The 23434-nt window shown below is 39.6% G+C and overlaps 1 protein-coding gene across 28 annotated transcripts in view; it reads left to right on the forward strand.

Moving 5' to 3' along the window:
- The window catches only part of LOC105664020 (uncharacterized), a 42460-nt gene extending 21942 nt beyond the window's left edge, over positions 1 to 20518 (forward strand). For 2 of the 28 annotated variants that reach the window (XR_013038541.1, XR_013038542.1), the window contains exon 3: positions 8672 to 13351. Coding sequence is in view for 15 of the 28 variants with exons in the window: in XM_076532894.1 (XP_076389009.1) it covers positions 5866 to 6069; positions 7097 to 7208; positions 8672 to 8758; positions 10930 to 11039 (513 nt within the window). In the remaining 13 variants the exon portion in view is untranslated. Of the gene's footprint in view, positions 1 to 849; positions 13352 to 20432 lie in introns of those variants that run through there. The other 26 variants (XR_013038533.1, XR_013038534.1, XM_012296690.2 and 23 more) reach the window with 26 other exon arrangements.
- Positions 20519 to 23434: the final 2916 nt, after the last annotated feature.

Genomic DNA, 23434 nt, shown 5'->3' on the forward strand with positions numbered 1-23434 from the left:
TATGACCCGACGCGACGGGCTGAACGGCCGAAGATGTTGTCCGGAACTCTCATATTCTCTAGGCTCGAAACATGGAGTCACAATCGACAGTTTAGGACAGAACGTTCGAAGCGAAACGTTAAAGAGAAAAATCACAGAAGGTATTTTCGAATAATCATTCACGCGTCTCTGTTTATTTATCCATCGTTATTATATTAGAAAATTAGTAAAAAGTGACAAAAAATATTACAGTGAAAAGTGATAATAAAAAACAATAGTGAAGTGAAGTTGCGTATTATTTTTACGAATAATTACAGATTTCAACAGAATTATTTTTAAACAATTGGTGAGTCTTATTTTAACGGTTTATAAGTTTCATGTAAATCTAGAGTTACAAAAATTTAATTTACTTACTACAATTTAATGACAAACGAATTAGTGAACATTATTTGTAACTGTGCTCTTCATTATTTGATTGAGATTTGACGTAAAGGCTTCTTATTAAACGTTTACACTGTCCATGTTTTTCCTTAATAATTAAAAAACGAAGCTTCAAACCCCACTTTTGCAAAGGGAAATCTTGTTCAGAATCATGTCCTCTACCACCCCTTTCCGGGAGAGACACGAGTTGTAGGACACCCTGTATATTTTCTCAAAGGAATATGTTGCGAAATAAAATAGGTGTACAATGGCATAAAAATGCATAAAAATATGTATTTTAAATATTTGAAACCAAACGAAGCAATATTTTGTTAAATTAAAACTGAGATATTAAAAATTGTATAATAATAAATATTATTGACTTAAAGTTATAATATTTACAATACATCTCATTCATCTAAGGGAGGAGACAAAAAATAATGACTTTAATCTATACAGCAAATGGAGAAATGCAAAATTAGTCTTATTAATTAACAGCCAACAGCCATACTAGTCAGGATATATCGATTCTCGTGGTTCTCGTGTATGCTTGCATGAAGCGAAATCTATGTGCAATCAAGTGAATTTTTTTTCTAATATAAGTTGTTACAAAGACAGCGAATCAATTATAGTAACTATAATATAAAAAGTAGGGAAAATTTATTGTTTTTCCTAACAAATAAGCATTACGCGATTTTAACCTCTATTGAGGTTATGTTGTCGAGTGGCAAGCACATGCCGCGTGAATTGCCAGTAATAAATGGGAGATGTAAGAGATGGTGAGATGAAATCGGCGAATCTTTCAACTTCAGATAAGGAAAATGAAAATATCTCTCACAAAAATAAAGCCAGTCAAGATGGAGCATCGATGAGAGGGGAAAAACGTGTTCGTGAGGTAACCTTAACAAATATACGAATCAAGGTGAAGAGTGGAAATATTGAGGTAAATTCAATTATGGATTGAAAAAAGCTGAAGCTCAACCAACGCCCAATTTAAAAGCAAAAAAGAAAAACTAAGTGCCTTTGACTCAACCAGCATGTTTTGTCAGCTGCACAACAACGTTTCAACCGGAGGTAATTCCTGTCAAGAATACTGCAGTAGAACACAGTAATATCTCAGTTTTGCTAGAAACTATTCAGCAGCTAAAACAGGAAATAGAAAATCTAAAACCTGAAAAGTATAACTCAACAAATAATAGTACTAATAACATTTTTTTTATTTTTTTTTTTTTAAACCATCAACTGAGAATAATGGGCAATTGCAAAATGTGAACAACATACTAATGCAAAGCAAGTACGAATTATTAAGTGATTTAGCTTCTTGCAGTTACAAAGCTAGTCAGCAGTGGCGCAGCAAGGAAAACTTAACAAGAGATGTAATGGAAACACAACTTGAGGCGGAAGAGCCATCAACCATAGGCAGTTTTGCCCCTACTAACAAGGCTGGAATACTTTCCGACATTAGCCAATTCAATAAACCCACAAAAGCACCCCCCCCCCCCCCCCCCCCCCATCATAATTCATGATGAATCTATTCAAAATACTACGACAATAGCGAAAGCATGCACTGGAAATAACTTCTATATCAAATGAATCTCCAACTCAAAACATGTGTTAATTGTACAGGACATAACCTCGTATTGCAAAGTCAAGGACAGCCTAACAGCAAGAAATGTGAAATTTTTTACGTTTACACCAAAAGTATTGAAACCACAGTTTTATTCGCTAAAAGGTATTGATCCTGAATCTGACAAAGACTTATTAACACAGGAAATCAATAAAGCAGCTCCAACTAAAATTAAAGCAAAGAAATTGTCATTATTCGAAACACCAAAATCTAAAAAAGAAAACCGTAAAATGCCAATTTTCTTCATAGAATTTTCTCCAAATTCAGACACTGCATTCTTATGTGGCAAACCGCCGTAGTTTACAGTTTATAGTTTGTAGTTTATAGCTAATAATTCTAGTCTGAAAAATTAGTTTAAGTGTTTACTTTAATAAATTAGTTAAGCCAAATATCGCGTTCCTTATCCAAGCAACCACTTCGCTTAAAAAACATAAAATACATATGTAACCAAAAAATTCAATGAGAAAAACTGAGCAAAAAAGAGCCTCCGCAGTGCAAAAACTTCCAAAGGATTGGTCACTCAGCTATTAACTGCTTCTTAAGTTTCAGATGTGTCAAATGCAATAATACACACAAGGGAGGTGAGTGCAAACTAGGTGAAAACCTACATAAAGAAGCTGTGTTCTGCATTAATATTAAACAGTTTGGGCACCTTGCCTCTTATAGAGGATACCCAATTCTTAAATCAAGAGTGCAAGCAATAAAGAACAAGATCAAATCCAGCAATACCAGAAATATGGTAAAGATCCCAACACCAGCGACAGCAGTCAGAATCAAAACTCAAGCTCCTTAACTACACAGTCAAGTGTTAAAATCTAAAACTGAACCTTCACTTGTAGCAAGTACTAACAATCAGCAAGTAAAAACTCAACCGCAAACAGTTTATCCCACAGCTACAAACTCAAACAACCAACGTGAGCAATTTGACGCACAACAACTAACAAGTGCCATCAACAACTTGAATGCGCAATTGGCATTAATTATGCAACAAGTAAATGACAATATGGAGAAAATTGACATGCTGCTTCAGATGTTTATGGGTGGAATAGGTTATGAACACTCCAAAACGAATGGCCGTCGCAATGGTCCTTGAACAGAAAGATCAATCAGCGTAGATACACACTGCATCCAGAGCACTGCAAAATTTTAAAATTATTTCCATAAATGTATATTCAATCATAAATTTACATAGAAGGGCATTCCTTGTCGCCTTCTTCGAGAAGTATAACACGCATATCCTATGTCTGAACGAAACAAAACTAGATGCAAACCACATCCTGCAATTCAAAAATTTCGCGATAATCAGAAACGACAGAACTAATGCAACACAAGCAGGAGGAACTGCAATTTTAGTACGAAATAATGTACTATTCACAAGAATAGGCTTAAATTTTATCAACCAAGGAGTGATTTAAACCTCAGCAGTATCCCTGAAATTAACAAACGACAAAAAGTTCCATATTATCGCAGCTTATAGTGCGAACAACAACGCATTCCAATTTATCAAAGAATTTGAGAAAATATTTATCACCCTTAAATTGCACAAACCAAGTAACTACTATGTAGTACGTGGTGACTTAAATGAGAAGCACAGCTTATGGCTGAGTGATACGAATAATGCAAGAGGAAATAAATTGGCAAAACGGCTAACTGAATATGACCTAATATATAAAACCAGGCTACTATTCCCAAAAGAAGCTACGTTTCCACGAGCCAACCCCACGCTTCATATCGCCTGCACGTACTCAAGGTTCTTCACTGGCAATTTTATCAATCCCTACTTCCTGCAAACTTTACTGTACGACAGTGACCACTGGGCAATTCAATTCATCTTAAACCACAATGACATTATGTTCGACAACACATTACTCCAGCAGCCGGAACTTCTACTTCTTTGCAAAACCAACTGGAAAGGCTTCGCGAAAAATCTTTGCTCCTCCAAGATCTGGAGGAAAATCTGGCAATCAAAGCCATTGATAAATTAGTAGGCGAATTAGAACAGGTAATTTTTTATGTACTGTAAAAGCATAGCCCAAAGTATAAGCCAGCTAACTCAGTTGAAACATACCAAAATAGCAAGATCATTAAACTGCAGAGACTAAAAACTACGCTACTATCTAGATTCTTCAAAAGCCATAGAAACAGCTCCACACGAGAGGCAAGGTTAACTATATTCCTAAATAAGGCCATCAAAATCATCAACAACGAACTGAAAAGCGGCTACACGGCAGCGGCATCAATATTCTGGAATAATAAGTTATAAAGTCTCGATACAAGGCGACCACATAAAATCTATCAAACTATCACTAAAGTATTCCGCCCAAAAGCGAATAACTCGTTGTCAGATTTTCACGTCAAGGCTCAAGACTATCATGTTCTTTAAGAAGCTGGCATCGAACCTACCATAACAAAACTCGCGGACGGCAATTTTAAATACTTTAGCCCACAGAACAAACTCGCACTTTTTGAACATACTTCAAGAGAATCCACACAAAAAACCTTGCAGACCAACCACCATCAAAGTTCGAAAACTTCATCAATAGCAAAGTGAACGAAATCGTAAGCAATTTTACCATACAAGCCATAACGCTATTCAGCGATGATAATAAGGCAGATTTTTCCTCCGAGCTCGACAGCTATTACATCAGCACAGCCGAAATTAAAATGGCGCTGAAAAAATTAAAAAACAAAAAGTCTTTCAGCTTCGATAAGATCTCTAACGCTATGGTAAAAAAGTTGCCTAACAAGATAATCCGTATGCTGGCCATCCTATTCAACAACTGCCTCAATAACTGTATCGTCGAAATCTTTCCAACATGGAGAAATTTCGTGTTTCAAGGAATAGATGAATTCGATTGAGGAAGAGGGTAAATAAAAATTGTTTAATCGTAATTGAGCCTTAAAAATTGTGATCGTTTATTGGCTCGAATGATTCGAATTAGGGGAAAAAGCCTTGCGGCATAAAAAACCCCTTACAAAATTATGTATTCGTTAATGATTCTACGATGAAAATGTGTACGAGTATGTGTACGTTGTGTTGATTGCGTATTGAATGAGGAGAACAAGGTCTCGCTCAATGTTGTTCGATTTGAGTGATAATTCACGTTGTGTGAGATTATTCACGATGATCGAGTTGAGAATGTAGGACTCACTCGGATCATGTTGATGTGTACGTTTAACCACCCTACCGTGGCCCGTTCGAGGGTGTAGGTCTCGCCCGAACAGTGTACAGTGTATGTACATTCAACCACCCTACCGTGGCCTGTTCGAGGGTGTAGGTCTCGCCTGAACAATGTACAGTGTATGACTTAACCACCCTACCGTAGCCCATTCGAGGAGTGCAGGGTCTTGCTCGAATGGCGTCATGAATGATTTCCGAACCATCCTGCATTGGTTATGCTACGTTGCGTTACGCGGAAACTTCTAAGTCAAGATTGACTTTTTCGACTCTCGATCCGAACCGTGCAAGCTTCAACGTTCGACTGTCCTTTTCGTTGTACGAAAAATCGCCTAAATACCCTCGCGTTTCCGAAGGTAACGGTTAGGGAGAACTCTATGCTTTTGTTTGCCCAAAACTGTTTTTAAAACGAAAAATTCAGCTGTTAGCTGATTTATGGTATGTACATTCTACGGTAAGATTCGTTCGGACCGGATCTGATAGACAATAGGGTACTCGGTGACCCGTATTCCGAAGTAAAAACTATTGACGGTGGCCTACTAAATTGCTTAGCCGCGGCATAGGTTTCGGTTCGCGGCCGAACAATAACCACTACTTCCCTGATAAATGGAAAACTGCGAAAGTGGTCGCAATTCCAAAGAAAGATAAGGACCCGACCATAATGGAAAATTATCGCCCAATAAGTCTTTTACCGAATATCGGCAAGTTATTTGAAATTATAATAAACAATGGAATTAATAATTTTGTTTCAGTCAATAATCTACTACCGCAGCAACAATTCGGTTTCCGACTGAGTCGTTCAACGGTGCATGCCATTAATAAATTAGCAACGGACATATGCTGGAGCCTCAACGAAAGCAAACCAGTAGGTGCATGTCTAATCGACATAGAAAAGGCTTTTGACACAGTATGGACAAAAGGTTTAATTTATAAATTCAACAAGAAAAAATTCCCGCCACATTTACTGCAAACAATATCCTGAGATATTTGTGAAAATAACTATTTCAACCCCAACTTTAAGGGTTATTTTTACCATTTAAAAGTGGGTATTCATTCGTAAAAGAAAAGTATGTTAAATATTTTTTTAAATTTTATGACGTGTAAAAATTTCATCAAAATCGGCGTGTAATGTTTGAGTGATGTCTATTGTAAGTCATTAGTTTTATTTGCCCATGTTTTGTACATTGTATTGCAACTCGTGATCGGGAGAAGGGTGGTCTGTAAATTAAATGTTTTATCACACTATTCATAGTCAAATAAATTACTATTTTGTGTTAGTTGATTTAAATTACCCATAAATTGTGGGGGGGGGGGGGAGAGAGGGTTAGATTTCGCGATACTCCATTGGCTGGTGGTATTGTTATACCCCCATTTGAATGTTTATTTTTTTGTTGGTTGTTATCAGTGGAGGATACTCCGCTAGGTGCAGATTGACTGTTTTTTCGATTATCACAGGTTGTTATTGTGCGATCAGTTTGTGGTTGTAGTGGGTTTGATGGAGCCTGTGGAGGCATCGGCGAGTTGTCGAGCCCACCCCCCAAACCTTGTGCGACTATGACCCTCCATCATGGCGCAGAGTCGACACTCCGCGCAAGATCATTTTTCTTTTTAAGTAGTTTTGGACATACATTAAAATCTAATGCTGTGTTTATTGTCAATTAGTCTGTGTCTGTCACAGTTTATGCATTTTGTCTTATCCTTTTGCTTACATTCTCTGGAGTTGTGATTGCTACCAGAGTGTCCGCACGCGTGTGGCATAATTGTGTAATGCTTCGCAAGATGATTGAATTTGAGGCATTTATAACATTATAATACTTTGATGTAATATTCGGTCTACACGATCCATAATTACCATATAGTCTACCATGTATTAACAATTTGACTCGTTCAAGAACCTGATGCGAGTGTTTCCTTCGCAACACCTTCGCGCTCTTTCGAACGAGCTGCCCTCCAGTGCTGGGTCTTTAAAGCAGATGGCGAAATCAATACGAGGCAGTAAATACAGTAAGGAGCATAACTGAACCAATAACCACTAATTTTGTATAAATCTTTATTTATTGCTAAGAATGTAAAAGAATATTAAAAAATGAACATTACAGTAAGTTTTATTACAGTTAGAAGTAACATCAGAAATTTTTTCAACAATTAAGTTTAGCACGGGCAAAAAAAATGGATTGACTCGGTTTTGCACCGGTCCTTAAAAGCAATGTTTATGTGGAATGTTTCAGCTGTATATTTATATCTAGCAGTTTGATATGTTTATATCCAGCAGTTTGTAATGTTTAGAAAATATTAGTTTACGTCTCAGCACTCAGTTTCTAGCAATCAGTTGAACAAAAAAGTACGCAAGTGAATTACAGCAAATATGAAGAAAATTGCTTCAAATTGTTTAAAAAAAGTAATTTCTTTTTTGAATGATGGCTTGTCAACGCGTCAGACGGCGAAAACTTGTAGTGTTAGTCAGTCGACAGTGCAGAGACTAAGAAAAAAATACTGTAAAAGTATGTTATTAAATGTTGGAGGAAGACCAAAAAAATTATCATCGCAGGATGAACGAAGAATTAACACTAGAAACACTAAAAAACAAACATGCAGGTTAATAATAAATAAAATAAATAACATAAGTAACATAAATAAAATAAATAACGTAAATAGAATAAGATACATAATTAGATAAATAAATACCGTCATCTAAAGATAAAAGAAACATATAGTAAGTGCCTTAAAATCCGGCTTTTCTGTCGTCTTCTTCCTTATGACGTATAATAACCGAGATCATCGTTTGGACTGCAGACCCTCTTTGTCTTTGAGCATAATGCTCATCAATTCTATACACTTATCCTCCCCCGAAGTGACAGTAAAATTAATTCCAAATTGGGATTGGACCCCCGCCCAAGATGGGCAAAAGACCATCGTATGCGCCGGTGTATCGTCCCCCTCCCTACAATATCTGCATGCGGCTGAAGTCCTTCTCCTTATCCTTATAAGGAAAGAGTTGAAAGTGCCATGTCCAGTCAAAAACTGGACAAGGCAATAGTCCAAACCCCCCGATTTACGGTTAACCCACCCCTGGATTTCGGGGATGAGCAACTTGGTCCATTCAGATTCCGGGTATTCCTGCCACTTATGCTGCCAACTTTCTAGGAGCGCAACTTCTTGCTCTTTTTTAATATTGACTTTCTCCCTATTTAACACTACCCCATCTCGTTTTCTTATTTCTCTTACTTCCCTATATGTATTCTCCCTCATAACAGCTGTCAGGTCCAAAGGGGGCAAACCCGCAATAACACCGGCACCCAGTCCAGAGGAGGACTTATATGCCCCGGACACTAATTGGACACACCTTCTATAAATCGTGTCAATGATTCTTTGGTTCTTCTTATACCGTTCCAGTGCCCCTATCCAGATTGGAGCCGCATGTAACACGATAGAAACGACCACTGAAACTAATAATTTCCTTTTTTTAGGTTTGGGACCAGTCACCCTCGATAAAATACAGTGCTTGAAGGACGTTAGACGCCTTCCCCTCAACTCTACGAAAGTGTGCATTAAAGGTAAGTCTTAAATCCAAAACCACACCGAGATATAAGATGTTATCTTTAATTACAATTTTAGTGCCCTTTATATTTATCTCTAAGCTGTGGTTATTTTTTCGGCTATTACAGGACAAAACCGTTTCAGTCTTATGCTGCGCAATAAATAGCCCTTTATTTTCAAGCTCCCTTATTAGTTTTTTGAGTATTCTATTCATTTTGTGCACCATTTTCCTAGGGCTACTTCCCCTCACGAGGAGCAGAGTGCCATCGGCGTAACATACGGGTATGGCTCCCAAATCTTCAATAAAATTTAGTATACTGTTATACGCTATATTCCACATTAGGGGCCCTAGAATGGAGCCCTGCGGAACCCCACGGCGACGACTTAGCCCTAGGGAATTTTTTCAAAAGGCGGTACAAATGTACCCCTTGAGGTACAAACGAAAGTGAAGGTGGTACAAACCCCTACAGGCGAAGAGGAAGGAGCACCACCAAGAAGATTTAAAAAATTCCAAAATTGACGAAGGTACCTCTAGGGAATTCTTTCAAAAGCCGGTACAAACAAACTCTTTGAAGTACAAACGAAAGTAAAGGTGGTACAAACCTCTACAAACATTCCTTTTTATGATGGCGTTGAAAGAAATAAAACATGTTCAAGTGAGGTGCTGGGGTATTTTCACCCTCTTTTCACCCCTTAGGGTACAAACGAAAAGAAATATGGTACAAACGGGTACAAACGAAGCCGAATACGATACAATTGAAAGAATTAAAATTTTTGAAAGTCGGGTGCCAGGTTCAGGTAGATCTCGAGAGAAGAATGTTTTTCCAAGGTCTGTAGAAGAATGCCCTTTTTCCGTTCCGCGAGGTTTCCTAGTCCCCGCGAAATTTAAGGCCCCAGGGTTATTTTACGGTCCGGACGTCACAGCGTCAGGCCTCTATCCCGTGGTGGTCATCGTAGGACGGCCATGTGCCCGTTATCTCTGCTTTATTGGGGTGGGTCACTAGGAATTTTCTAACACGATACATAAATTCTTACTGCTAGTACCCGATATTACAACAAACAAAAAAAACTATATATATATATATATATATATATATATATATATATATATATATATACACTTACGTAAATCCCGCTTGATAACGATCTGGAAATCGAACCTCCTACCGGACCGTAACGTATGTATGTCTGTCGGCATTACTATCGATTGGTCTGTATCATCACCTCGTCATCAATTACTTGTGGGTTACGTCCACTAATGTTTTCATTTCTAATAAACGTGGACTTTAACCTATCGATTGAGACGGTAGACTCCTACTCTCTCATTTCAACCACAAATGTCTTGTCTCCGCGCTTAATTACCCTAAACGTCCCGATGTACGGTGGGTGCAACGAACCCTTGACTGCGTCGTGTCGTAAAAATACAAAAGGGCACGTCGACAGCTCCTTAAACACGAAAGTTTTGTTTGTGCCATGGCGCGACGCAGATGATGGTTTTCAGCCCGCAAAATGTCTTCGTAGCCGAAAACTGTCTGCGTATTTTTCTTGCCCGCAACAAAAAATTCGCCCGGTAAACGTACGTCCGTACCGTAAACGAGTTCCGCTGACGTGATTTTTAAATCTTCTTTATATGCTGTACGAATGCCAAGTAAGACAATTGGTAATACTTCAACCTAATTAACTGTCTCATGACATTTTATCGCTGCTTTTATCTGCTGATGTAACCTCTCTACCATCCCATTTGCTTGAGGATGATAGGAAGTCATTCGGAGATGAAACGCACCGATTAAACGCAATAGTTCACTAAACAGATTCGATTCGAATTGACGCCCTCGATCTGACGTAATTTTTAACGGTACTCCAAGACGTGCAACCCACGAATTATTAAACATGTTTGCGACCGTTTCCGCATTAATTTGCACGATCGTAATAGCCTCAGGCCAACGAGAAAATCTATCGACGCACGTTAGCAAATACCGAAAACCTTGCGATACAGGTAACGGTCCAACTATATCGATATGCACATGCTCAAATCTTTCGGTGGAACTGTCGAAGCTGCCGACGGGTGTTACTACATGCCTCGTAATTTTTAACCACTGACACGCAACGCAATGCCTCGCCCAATCGCGGTAATCCTTATTTGCTGAAGGCCATACAAACCGCTTGGTAATTAATTTTTGCGTTGCAGGAACCAGGGTGAGAAAGTCCATGCAACGAATCGAAAACTACACATCTCAACGACAACGGAACGAAAGGTCTTGCCGCTTTGCCCGATGTGTTGCAAAATACACTGCTTAAAAGATATATGGCATACAAAAATTTTAAGCAAAAATTGGCCAAATTTGACTGATGATAACTCCGTGAAAAGTCATCGCAAAGTTATGCTCTATTTCTTAAATTAGAACTTGAGATCTCTACTTTAAGACCCTCCCGTTTGATTTTAGATTTGATGCATCCGTACCACTATAACACCGTAAATGTGAGATCATGTTTGCAATATTGAAAATTACAAAGTTTGACGAAATGCATACAGTTGCCACATTTTTTTTGGTGATACTGTTTACAGCAGTATAAAGTCCAAACCTTCATCTTTAATTTCGACCATGACAGTCGCGCCAGCCATCTCCTTGGACTTTTTTATACAGTATTTATTGTCATAGTGTAACGTAGGTCGGAAATAAAAACTCTCACTATGAGAGAAATTACTATATACAGTACACTATTCTCTTCATAAGGGACTGTTGGATTATTTGTTTAATAAAAAGCAATCCATATGTAAATTTCACAGCGTAAATAGTTTATAACCACATAAACAATTCGAGGTATTTCTATAGATTTTTCTTTAATCTAGTTTTTTGTTACATCACTTCAGCGTTAATTTGATTAACTCAGATCTTCTATGTACAGTAGAAATAATAAAGAAACGTTTTATATGATTACATTAGTACGTAAAGAATTAGTTCTTGAACCTATTTCCAATAGGGATCGTTCACATGATGCCAGTAAGCCATATTAGTAACATAGCTTAGTAAATAGCCCATATTTTTGCATTTCTTACTTTGCCTGTACTAGATCTGTCGTTAAAAAGGGAGGCAAGAAACGAAAGTAACTATTTTCTCTTTCTAACAGGCCTAATATAAGCAAGGTAAGAACTATAAAACTTCGAATACTTTCTAGCAGGCGTTACTAGCACGGCTTTTTGGCATAATGTAAAGGGTCCCTAGTGTGGCTTCAAATCTGAAGTTTCAAATTTATAAAATTATTACCATATTGTCTGTAATGAGCCGAATGTAGAAAAGTCTAGCGACATAAAAAAAAATAGAATCTGGGGTTCGAGACGATCAGCAAACCTGAAAGGTCACGTTCGAGTTCACTCTTTTAAATTCAAAAATTAAAATTCTTTATTTTTTGTTTTTCGTTAATGAAATGTGTACCATTGTGTTCGCCTCGTTTTTCTGACTAAAATAATACTAAACACGATATAATTACGATTATAAATACTTGTATAGCGAGCTCATACGAGGAATTCGTATCTCCGCCGTAAATGTAAAGTTCGTTTTAAATGTAAAAGTCTGTAAAGTCTATGGTTTACTACACAAGTTATTATGATAGTAAATTTATCGTGTTTGGTGTCATTGTAATCAGCAAAACGAGGCTAACAAAATGGTAACAGCTTCACGAAAAAATAATAAGAAATAAGAAAACTACAACGTTCTCTTTTGTTTGCACTAGTACGAGTCTCACCAATATCCGATCTTCGTCAGCTCCGTAAACGATTACGTTTAAGAATTGATTGATTCGGAAGGGGATCCAACCAGTAGTGGAGATAGTGGAGAAATTCTTATTTTAATGCTACAGATTTTTTCACACTTATGGAGAGAACACTGTATATGTAAAATGACGGACTAAGCCTATATATATTTTTTCAAAGGCCGGTACAAACGAACACTTTGAGGTACAAATAAAAGTGAAGGTGGTACAAACGGGTACAAACGAATAGAAATACGATCGAATTGAAGAAATAAAATTTTTGAAAGTCGGGTGGGTCAACGCACGGCCGAGCGGAAAGAAACGGTATACAACAAATGACGATCGAATTCCGCGTAGTTTTCGCTCGGTACCGTTTGGGTGTCCCCGTCGGCCTTCGTGATCGCGTCGTGCAGTACGCTGGTGGGACTACTTCTCTAATTGCGTATATAACACTTCCCCTACTTATGAATAAAAATCCTCGTGTAAAATAAAAAAACTATAGGTAAACGCAATGTTTTGCAATTATCTCTTTTCTAGTAAATAATAATCCTCGAAACGCTTCGGTAAGTTTTTCGTACGTTGAGGACGTGTATTTGTATTTATAGGTGTACTTTCTGTAATCGGCTCAGGGGAGTGTTGAGGAGTGGATGTAAGGAATGAACTTTGTTTTCTAATGTAGCTTGTGAAACTTGTTCTGCTGTAATCGGCAATGTATTGAATGTAGCATTGTGGAATTCGTCAATTGTATCACATTCGTATGTATCGGTAGCTGGAACTAGAAGTCTAGATAAGCAATCCGCATTTGCATGTAATTCTGACTTTCTATAGTGTATATCATAATTAAAACTTTGTAAATATAACGCGTAATGCTGCATTCTCGTGGCTGTGAATACTGGCGAACTCTTTACGGGTGAAAATATTTGTGTAATGGTCTGTAATTGTAATTAATGGAAAGATGGTTTAGATCCCTGTAAATATTGGTAAAACTTTTTAATCCCGAAAATTATTGCAAATGCCTCTTTGTCGATTTGTGCATAGGCCTGTTGCGTTTTTGATAATGTCCTTGACGCGTATTGTATAGCTTTTTCTGAACCGTCCGGAAAAATATGCGAAAGAACTGCTCCGACTTCGTATGGGCTTGCATCTGTCGCTAATGTAACTGGAAGGTTAGGGTCGAAATGTACTAAACCTCGCGGGCTTGTAAAAGCCTTCTTTGCGGCTTAAAAACTTTTTTCGCAGTCGTGAGACCATTCATACTTTACTTCCTTTTGTAACAATGTATTCAATGGTTTCAAAATTGAACTTAAATTCGGAATGAATCGATCATAGTAATATACCATTCCCAGAAAACTCCTTAATTCTGTAATATTTGTGTGTTTTTGCATATTATTAATTGCTTCTATTTTATCTGGTGCTTTATGTATGTCGCTTTTATTAATTATGTAACCACAATATTCTATTTGATCTGTGAAGAACTCGCTTTTATCTACATTAACCCATATATTGTATTTTTGTAATCGCGCGAAGACTTGTCGTAATTTTTGTAAATGGTCTCTCGAATCTACACCTGCAATACGTACGTCATCCAAAAATACTACGACACCCGGAATGTCTTTTAAAATATTTTCGATTGTGGGTTGCCATATCGCTGGCTCTGATGCTACCCCGTACATTAGTCGTATGGGATAAAGACTCGGCAGGGAAAAATAGCAAGACTACTTTTCCACCTTTAACTTTCCGTTTTATTTCACAAGAGTGGTCTACGACCGTACTCTATGACTCGCAGTGATGAACTGACTTTTGTCCTTAAAACATTCTCCCCCACACATCCTGATGCATTCTAACTCGGAATCATTCTTTCCTCTTCCAAACCGAATCACTCTCACTCTAAACCAATCATTCAACGATACACGCGTATTTCTCAGGCATTTCTCGAACTCGGATACCCAACGCGACACTCGACTTGATGATCCAAACATCCTCTCGCAAACGCTATGCAGCATTCACTCGGACTCAGGCAAACAATTCGTTAACGCATCTCATTCACACCCAAAACCTTAAGACTAAACTAAATATAATAAATTAAGCAGGGACGTGGCGACCGCTTAATCGACGCCACAGTCGCGTCGGTTTGTGAAGTCCTTTGTGCGTATTGATTGTAAGTAATTCGCGGTCCTCCGGTCGTATTTCTAACTGTAAGTATGCTTGTAATAAATCAATTTTTGAAAATACCGTATCGCCCGCCATTTGTGTTAAGAGTTCATCTGGCGTCGGTAACGGGTGCTTGTAGATCTTTAATCTCGGATTTAGTGTAACGCTGTAATCCCCGCATAAACGTATTGCGCCATTCTTCTTTAGAATGGGCACGATAGGTGTAGCCCATTCCGCGCAATCCTGTATTTACCAATTCCTGTATTTACCAGTTTCTCAAGCTCTTCCTCGACTTGAGCACGTAGGCGAAACGGTATGGGTTTGCAAAATATCGGACGAACGTTGTCTTTTAGTTTTAATCGCGCTTGTATTTTCGAAATTTTCGACACTGTTGGATTTGTAATTTTTTTGAACTCCCATAATAATCTCTGCAATTCGGCTTTCTCCATAATCTGCAATGAGTATATTGACTGTAAAATATTTGCAAAATTTTGTATTTTGTAATGATCTTTCATCTGCAATATCTACTCTCTACCGAGTTCGCGATTTTGCGTAGTAATGTAAATGTTTAATTTACGCAAAGTCTCACCGCTCCTTACCTTAACAGTTATATATCCTAACACGCGTATCTGTGCTTTACAGAAAGATATTAAATGTAAATCTGTCTTTTGTATTCGCGCGCCCGCAAACAATCTTTTCGCGTCGCTTTCTGACATTAAAGTAACGGCGGCGCCACTATCTATTTCGAATCATACTTGTTTGTTATTTACATTAAGCGTAACGTATATTTTCTTGCGAAATTGCGTATGTTCCTGTACTGAAAGTATTTCGCTCGTCGTTTCCCTGTAATCTACTGTATTCGTTGGAAATGATTTCGCTTTGCAAACTTTTTTTACATGCCCTGCTTTCCCGCGCTTTAAGCATTTGATGGATCTATCCATCTTACACGCGAACGCGTAATGATCTTTACCGCATCTATAGCAACGATCAAATGACTATCGCGCCTCGATTCGCGCCTATCTTCACACTCGTTATTCGCGCCATTTTTCGAAAATTTCCCGCGTTCAAATTTCTTTGTATTAAATTTTGCTAAATGGCACCTTCTTCGTTGCTGCTCCAACAGCTACGACTGTTTCCTCTCCTCGAAGCTGCTTCGTGCTCTATCAACTCCATCATGGTTGCAATTTGTATCGTCTTTTCCAGGTCCTGATCCGCCATTCCTAGAATCCTATTCTGGATCCTCTTGTTTCGCAGGTCACATATGAAGCAATTTTGTAGCATTGTGTGTGCATACTGTCCCAATTTGCAATTTAGCGACAGCTTGTGTAAGGTAGCTAGAAAATATCGTGCTGATTCTCCTTCCTGCTGCTTCCTTTGCACTAATTTGTAATTTTCCGCTACTACCAGTGGTTTTGGTTCGTAAAATTCTTTTAATTTTTCTTTAATTTCACTGTACGTCAACTCTTACGGGTCCGCCGGTGCGAGCCGGTCTGCAAGCACGTTAAGGGTTAAAACCACTCTAGAGCCCGAAAAAAGGCCCAAATTTGACAATTTATTTTGGACGAACGATAGACGGAAAAGAGTTTCTTTTCAGAAGATTTATTTAACACATATTGAAATACAACAAAATAATTTTTTTTGTTATTTTCGTACAAAATGGAGGCGACAGAACCGATCGGCAAAAACAGCTTTAGTGAAAACATTGCCACGGGAGGACGGATTTCGCGTTATGTATGAGTCGTGGAATAAAAAATTAAAAGAATTTATAATCTGTATACAATTGACTTTCGAATTAAAGTCAAAGTTGGTAGAATCAATTTTTGTAGAAGTTCTGCGTTTTTTAAGAAATGAATCGACTTTTTGCATGAAAAATGAGCACTAAATTGTTTATACAAAAAAAATTTGCATTCAATCAAAAAACGGCTACGTACTTCCAAAAGACAATATTGTTGTGAAGCTATTGTAAAAATTTAAATTCAATCCATGCAATAGTCACCGTGAAATCCGTCCTGCCAGTATGAAGAAACTGATTTCGAGAAAAACGCATCTAAAGTTTTATGAACATTTTAATCCTTAAATTCTCTGTTCACCGCTGTTATGTGCGCGACTTAAACACGATTATTTTTATATATCGCGAGTGAAAATAGTGCAATTTAAGGGTGAAATTTACCCTCGAAGAAGGACTTGCGCGAATACGTGGTCGTGCGACATGTCGAAGTTGCGAGAGAAAGTCGCAGAAATTAAATAAATTAAATAATATAAATGTCAGTAGGGATTTAGAGTGCGGGGAAAGGGCGAATGAGGCATGTTGAATGCACGCGGTGATTAGTTTTGGCTATTTTCGTATTTTCGTGATTTGATAGTAAATAAATAATAGCGTCGGTCGAGCAAACTTCGATATATCGAACGAATACGTGGGCATCTCTGCGCCAGGGAAAGTGTAGAGCGTACAGGCCGGTTCGCAAACATCCAACATGGCGGAGGAAGGATCGCCGCAAGCGCATGGAGAGCGCCCCTTAAGGACGAAGCCTAAGGATAAAGCGGAGACACGCGGCAACAAGCAAGATGGCAGAGGAAGGATCGCCGCAAGTGCATGGAGAGCTGTCCTTAGGGGAGAAGCCTAAGGGTGAAGCGGAGGCACGCGGCAACAAGCAAGATGGCGGAGACATGGCGCGTTTTTCAAATGGCAAGCGGATAGGTTGAAGCAAGAAGACAGTGAGGAGGAGAAGAGGAAGAGGCGAGACAACACGGAACGAAGTGAAGAAAAGAAGTAATTAATTAATAAATAAATGAAGTGAATGAGATTAATAATAATAATATTAATTAATTAATAATTAACTAATCAATTATTGATAAATGGTGAAGTGATTAGTAGATTAATAAATAAATAATAAATAATTAACAGATAGGCAATTAATTCAGTGTAGTGTTGAGAAAGTGTTATGGGAGTGCAGTGAAGTGCTGTGAGTGTTGCGGGTACAGGGGAATATACGTGAAAAAAGCGGGAAAATGGCGGAAAAGTGTCGCGAGTACAGCGGAAAACGCTCCAGTGCCCTGGAAACTCCGAAGTCACAACGATGGTGGAGCAAAGGGGCCGGATCGAGAATATCCAGCATGGCGGAGGAAGGAACGCTGCAAGCGCTTGGAGAGCAGTCCTAAAGGGTGAAGCGAAAGGATGCGGCAGCAAGTAAGATTGCGGAGGCATGGCGTGCTTTTCAAACGGCAAGAGGAGGGGAAGAAGCGAGAAGACAGCGAGAGGGAGAAGAGGAAGAGCAGGAGTGGAAGAGGCGGAGAAACAAAACAGAGACATGACCGATCAAACGACTCAAATCTGCAAGGGAGGAAACCGGTGTCAGCCTGGTCATAGCACCATGGGGGGGGGGCACAAACGGGGACCGACGGAGCGGGGGAGGTAAGGGAGAGAGGCCAAATTGAGCCATGCACCCTTCTGATCAACTGTTAATTCAGCAAGGAACTCAGTCGTCAGCTTGGTCATGGCACCATTAGGGGGCGACAATGGGGACCGAGCGGGATCGGCGGGAGAGAGGAAGGAGAAACTACATCGTTCGGGGAAATAGAGACTGAAGTATAAGGTTAGGGGCCATATTAGTTAAACATAGAGACGTTAATAATTGCGTAAAGCTACGGGAAATTTTTAATTTTTGAGGGGGGAAATTAGGCTAACATATACGCGATATCGAGCATTAGCAATTTAGTAGGTGTGATGTGGTGGAGAGAGGTCGCGGTTTTAGGACCGCATGCTCGGACACGATGGGAGGCGGTAGCAGGTGGTGTTACAGGATGAAGCTGGAAGCTGGAGCGCTTCCCCGAGGAACTTGACGAAACCACCTGGGCCAAGAGCCACCGCGCAAGGCCATCCTCTCTCTGCATTCAGAGCATACGCGGAAGACGGGGTTCAGTCTCTTTTTTTTTTTCAACTAACGCAAGCAACGGCCTAGTGCGAGTGAAACATATCCAAGGACGATGAAGCTCGTTGAATTACCGCCACCCCTCACCCCCCGGGGGGTGGGAGCGGGAAACAGTTTTAGTGGGTATGCGTGGAAACCGCCCCCACTAGGGGAGCGCCGGAAGTGTGAGTCTTTCCACACTACCTAGGCTATCTTCCCAGGTGTCCGTAATAGGATTTCTGTCTTCCTTAAACAAAAAAAAAAGAAAAACAAAAAAAAAAGATAGTAGATTCTTTGCTGTGATCTTCTTCACAGGTATATCAATAGGTAATAATGATACTTAACTTCGCGGATAACTGGTTGCGGAATAGGAGCTAGACAGGGCAGGTATAGGGTGCGTAGAATCTTACGTAATTGGTGTCTACGACCTCCTCGTCTTTGTCTCCCTATGAGCCGACTAAAAATGCAAAGGCATCAAACACATCATGTGCGCACCGTGTGGCTATGTCTCGCACCACCGTGGCGATGTGGATTACCTATCTCAACTTCGCAGGATAATGGATCTCGTGCGGCTATGTCTCGCACCACCAGATCCAGCGTAATCGAGTATACGTATTTTAAATAATCAAAAGCTCGTAAAGAAATCTCGGGTTTATGGGAAATGATTAAAGGCGAATATAACTAAATATAAAATATATTCAATACTAAAGATGATGTCGGAATATAAACTGATACAAATGAACTTAGAATTGTAATATAAATGAAACGTGTAATTTGGAATTGGTAGGAAATGGGTGGAATTAGGATGGGAACTAGCAGAGACCAGCACGAGGGGATTGAACCCTGTGATTAGTCCGACTGCTACTGCTCGCGAAGCTACTCGAACTGCGCTTTTTATATAGCCCGATGGTGTCAGAAGAAAAGATAAATGGAGATTAGTTAAGATCTGTTATTGTCTGGAAATTGCGTGATGTTTAGGTTGTGACGTATACGTCACGATCCGGCAACCGCGCCCCGGCAACCGCGCTCCGTCAGCCGCGGGTCGTCAACCGCGGGTCGTCGACCGCGCACCGTCAGCCGCGCACCGCGAGGTGGGGACCCCCCACCGAGACCCGGTACACTTAATCACCGATCGATCGCGTGATCGATGAGTTGGCTTGGGGCGTCAGCCCCGACAGGACCTCTTAGGAGGTCTGCTCCAGGCAACTTCGGCTTCCCCAGTCTGCGGACAAGGCTCGGACTGCGAAAGCTGGAGGTCGGCACCGGTGCGAAGGCAAGGCCACGCACCGGGGCTGGCCACGCCAACCCTCGGCGCCTCCACCGGCTGTGGAGCAAGCGGCAAGGCCCAGCTCAATAGGAGTGGAGGACGCGAGACACCGGTCTATCGACTTCTCTACCGTTTGCGACCAGGCCCGGGGTAGGTAAGTCGGGGTGGACACCGTGTCGGAGGCTAGGCCACGGCGCGGAGTCTACCGGACCGCCGGGAAGCTAACTCTGGAACATCTCTCGGTTTAATAAGAGCAAGGCAAGGCCAGAAGTGGCCACTTACCCTGTGTTCTTTACTATCCTCCCCTCCTCCTCTTCTCGATCGCGCACCGGCCGTAGAATAAGTACCGCGAAACCCGCGACGTGTTCCTCCGCCGAACCGCGAACGCGTTCCTCCGACCGATCCGCGAACTCCGCGAGGCGTTCGACCGACCGACCGAACCGCGAACGCCGCGTCGGACTTAGTTATAAGGTAGATTGTAAGAATAGGTAGGAATAGTATATAAGCGCGTAGTATGTAAGACTATATTGTAAGCGTTAGTTATAAGACCCGCGCCGCCACCGCCGCCATATTGTATCAACAACCGCGCCTAACACCGATATTTGTATATTCTAGAAGCCGAAGACCGCAGAACAGCCGGCGACTCCACCCGCGCCACCGGCGGATTTAAATAACAATAAATAGATACAGATGGCACTTAACCGTGTGTTCTCTATTGTACCCGTGACCAGTCCCCTTCCTTCCGCGATCGGCCTCCTCGCGTCGACCCTGGCGCGCTGAAGCGTCCGGCACAAGGGGGCCCGTGAGCCGCGTACTCCACCGCGCTGCCTAGCAGCGCAGGCTACGGAAACGGCTACGTTACAAGGTTAAGATAAAGGGTGAACTTGAGGACCTAGGAGCAAAGGAATGTGAAACTTATGCTACCTCATTTATACCGTACGCGGAACTGTGTTTTATAACTAATTATGTCAGAAACGCAATATATATGTTACGGTGAAAGACCGAAATCTGATAAATGTCGACATTCACATAGTCGTTTGGTGTATGTCCGAAATATTTGCTAAATACCTTTATTTCGAACTTACACCGGTGAATGTCGACATTCACCATGCACTAATGGTGAATGTTGAACATGTCGGAGATTTATATTTTCTTCTCCGTAATTCAGTCGCTATAAAACGTCACAAGGGTGACGTAACTTTTTCGCCTCTCTTTCTGAGAGGAGAGACTAAGAATTTAAAACACATAGTACATTCTAAGCATACGTGTTCTTCCTCCGTGGCCTATTCTGGCGTGAGTTTCATATAGTATATCGAACAATTTTTCATTGGTAATGTAAGAAAATCAGGAAGGAACGAGCGGAGTAGAAAGAAATAATGAAATAAATACAATTTAACTGCTAAATGCCTTGTTTATTCCTATGACGTGTTGCTACGGTCACAGTCTGCACAAGAATGCCTCCTCGGCAAAACCCTGGCCGTTAAAAACTATATGGCCCTTAAAAACTATACATTGTATTCTAGACTCATAAACTTTCCCTTGCGCCCCGGACAGCTCTCTGACGAAGCGCACATGGCTTACTCTCGTCCGATACATCTACCTAAACTCTAAATTTCTAACAGTAACATAATACTGTATATTCGTTTCCCCTGATTTTAATGGTACAATTAATTTTCTTTCATCATTAATTTTTAAAATGTCAAAACGTTTTGATCGTCTGTAATCCAAAGGTGTGTTGCACTTAGTTTTAGCAGAAACCAATTCAGAAAGTATTTTAGAGTACTTTTCTTGAGAAAAATAAAAACAATTGTCTTCTCGTTTACCCGCAATTAATGCATTTAACTTTTCAAGAAAAAGATCACGATTTACTGCAGTATCCATTCAGTATAAATTACGGTATTGGAAAAAAAAATTAAGAAAACGTTGCTCGCATTATCAAAACTTGCATTAAGATTGACAAAGCTGACTGACTCCCAGCAGAACAAAGGATTTGGCGGGAGAGAACCAGTCGCTTCTTTGTCGGCTCCTCTCTTTCGGACCTTCACCAGAGCATATCTGTCATTGTCGACATACACCGGTGAAGGTCCGAATGTACAAGAATGTAATAAAATATTCGGCTTTTCACCGACGTATTTGGTGTATGTCGACATTCACCGGCGAATGTTCTCCAATTTCGGTCTTTCACCATACCATATATACTTAATAATAATAATAATCCTTAGACAAATAGTCCTTAAGCAACTAGATCAAATGTCGTCGTACAACGTCACACTGCTAATCTACAATGCCTGTACCATAAATTTGGCTATCTAGATCAGTGTTTGCCACCTCCTCTAGCTTTCTGGATGCTTTTGTTTGTTTTGTAGGTAACAGTTAAACTTATTATTTTAAATGATAACTGATTCGTGATCACTTTACCCGTCGAGTATTTCTCGAATCGGCCGATCGATTTTTGGATCGTTAATTCTATCCTAGCGACGATACGGAGCACAGAAAGGTCTCATGAAGAGTCATGATGGCACATGAAGAGTCACGTGAATTTGGTTAAATAAAAAAAAACAATATAAATTGAAACGTTCACAAGATGATTTAATAAACGATTTATACACACACTCACAATGAAGCACTAGATGATTATAACGTTACTAACAAACTCTGGGTGAAAACGCGATTTAAAGCGGTTGTAACTCTGGATGAAATTACTAATACTGTCGACTACGCTCAAGGTTCATAAGGATCTGATTTTAAAATCGGGACGATCATCGATTGAACCTTTAATCCGATCGATGGCGTTGCGATAGGACTAATCCCGTACGGGAGGAATTAGCGCGTGTAACGCAGAGGCGTAATAAGGCTTAGGAGTGTCTAGGTTTATTATTTTGTTTTCGGAACAATAACAATAATACGAAAGCGATGAGTTGCAGCATACCGCGCGAGTATTCAGTGCGCGCTCTGAGGAGCTGCGACAAAATTGATAATTGAACCATTTACAATTTGTTTTCCACTATAAATCAAACGGCATTCTGTTCTTAAGATCCTAAAGTATCGTTTTAGCAAAAAAAAAAAAATCGACTTTTACAAAATCCTAGAGTGGTTTTTGTTAAATAATCAGAATTATGGAAAATAACAAAACTAATAATACATTTTTGAACACGAACAAATTATTTAATAAAGAACACAAACAACAAACTTTCTAACTTAAAGATTAACCATTTAAACAGGGATTACTTTTTCTTCATTAAAAACATCACGAACGCTTACATTTTTGTAACATCCCGGGAAAAGTTTTTTTTGTATATGGCAGTCCTATGTTCAATTTCATTACCCACTGTGAGAATAGTTTAGTTACCGACAATAATAGACTATTACCGACAGTACATTATATACCAATTACCTTATGTATTCAGTTCAACGGTCGGTAACCGATACATATATATATTTATATTTATATTTTCAATTTTCAATAATTATTTTATGCTTTCAATTTAGAAAGGATAATGTAATTTACAAAGACAATCAAGTTAAGTTAGAACAATTAAAAACAAAATTAATGTATTATTTTATAGTCATTCGAATAAATGTATAATTCTATATGGAAAATTCCGTAATGCGATGTG

This window comes from Megachile rotundata, chromosome 6 (assembly GCF_050947335.1).
Source record: "Megachile rotundata isolate GNS110a chromosome 6, iyMegRotu1, whole genome shotgun sequence".
NCBI classification, from domain to species: domain Eukaryota; kingdom Metazoa; phylum Arthropoda; class Insecta; order Hymenoptera; family Megachilidae; genus Megachile; species Megachile rotundata.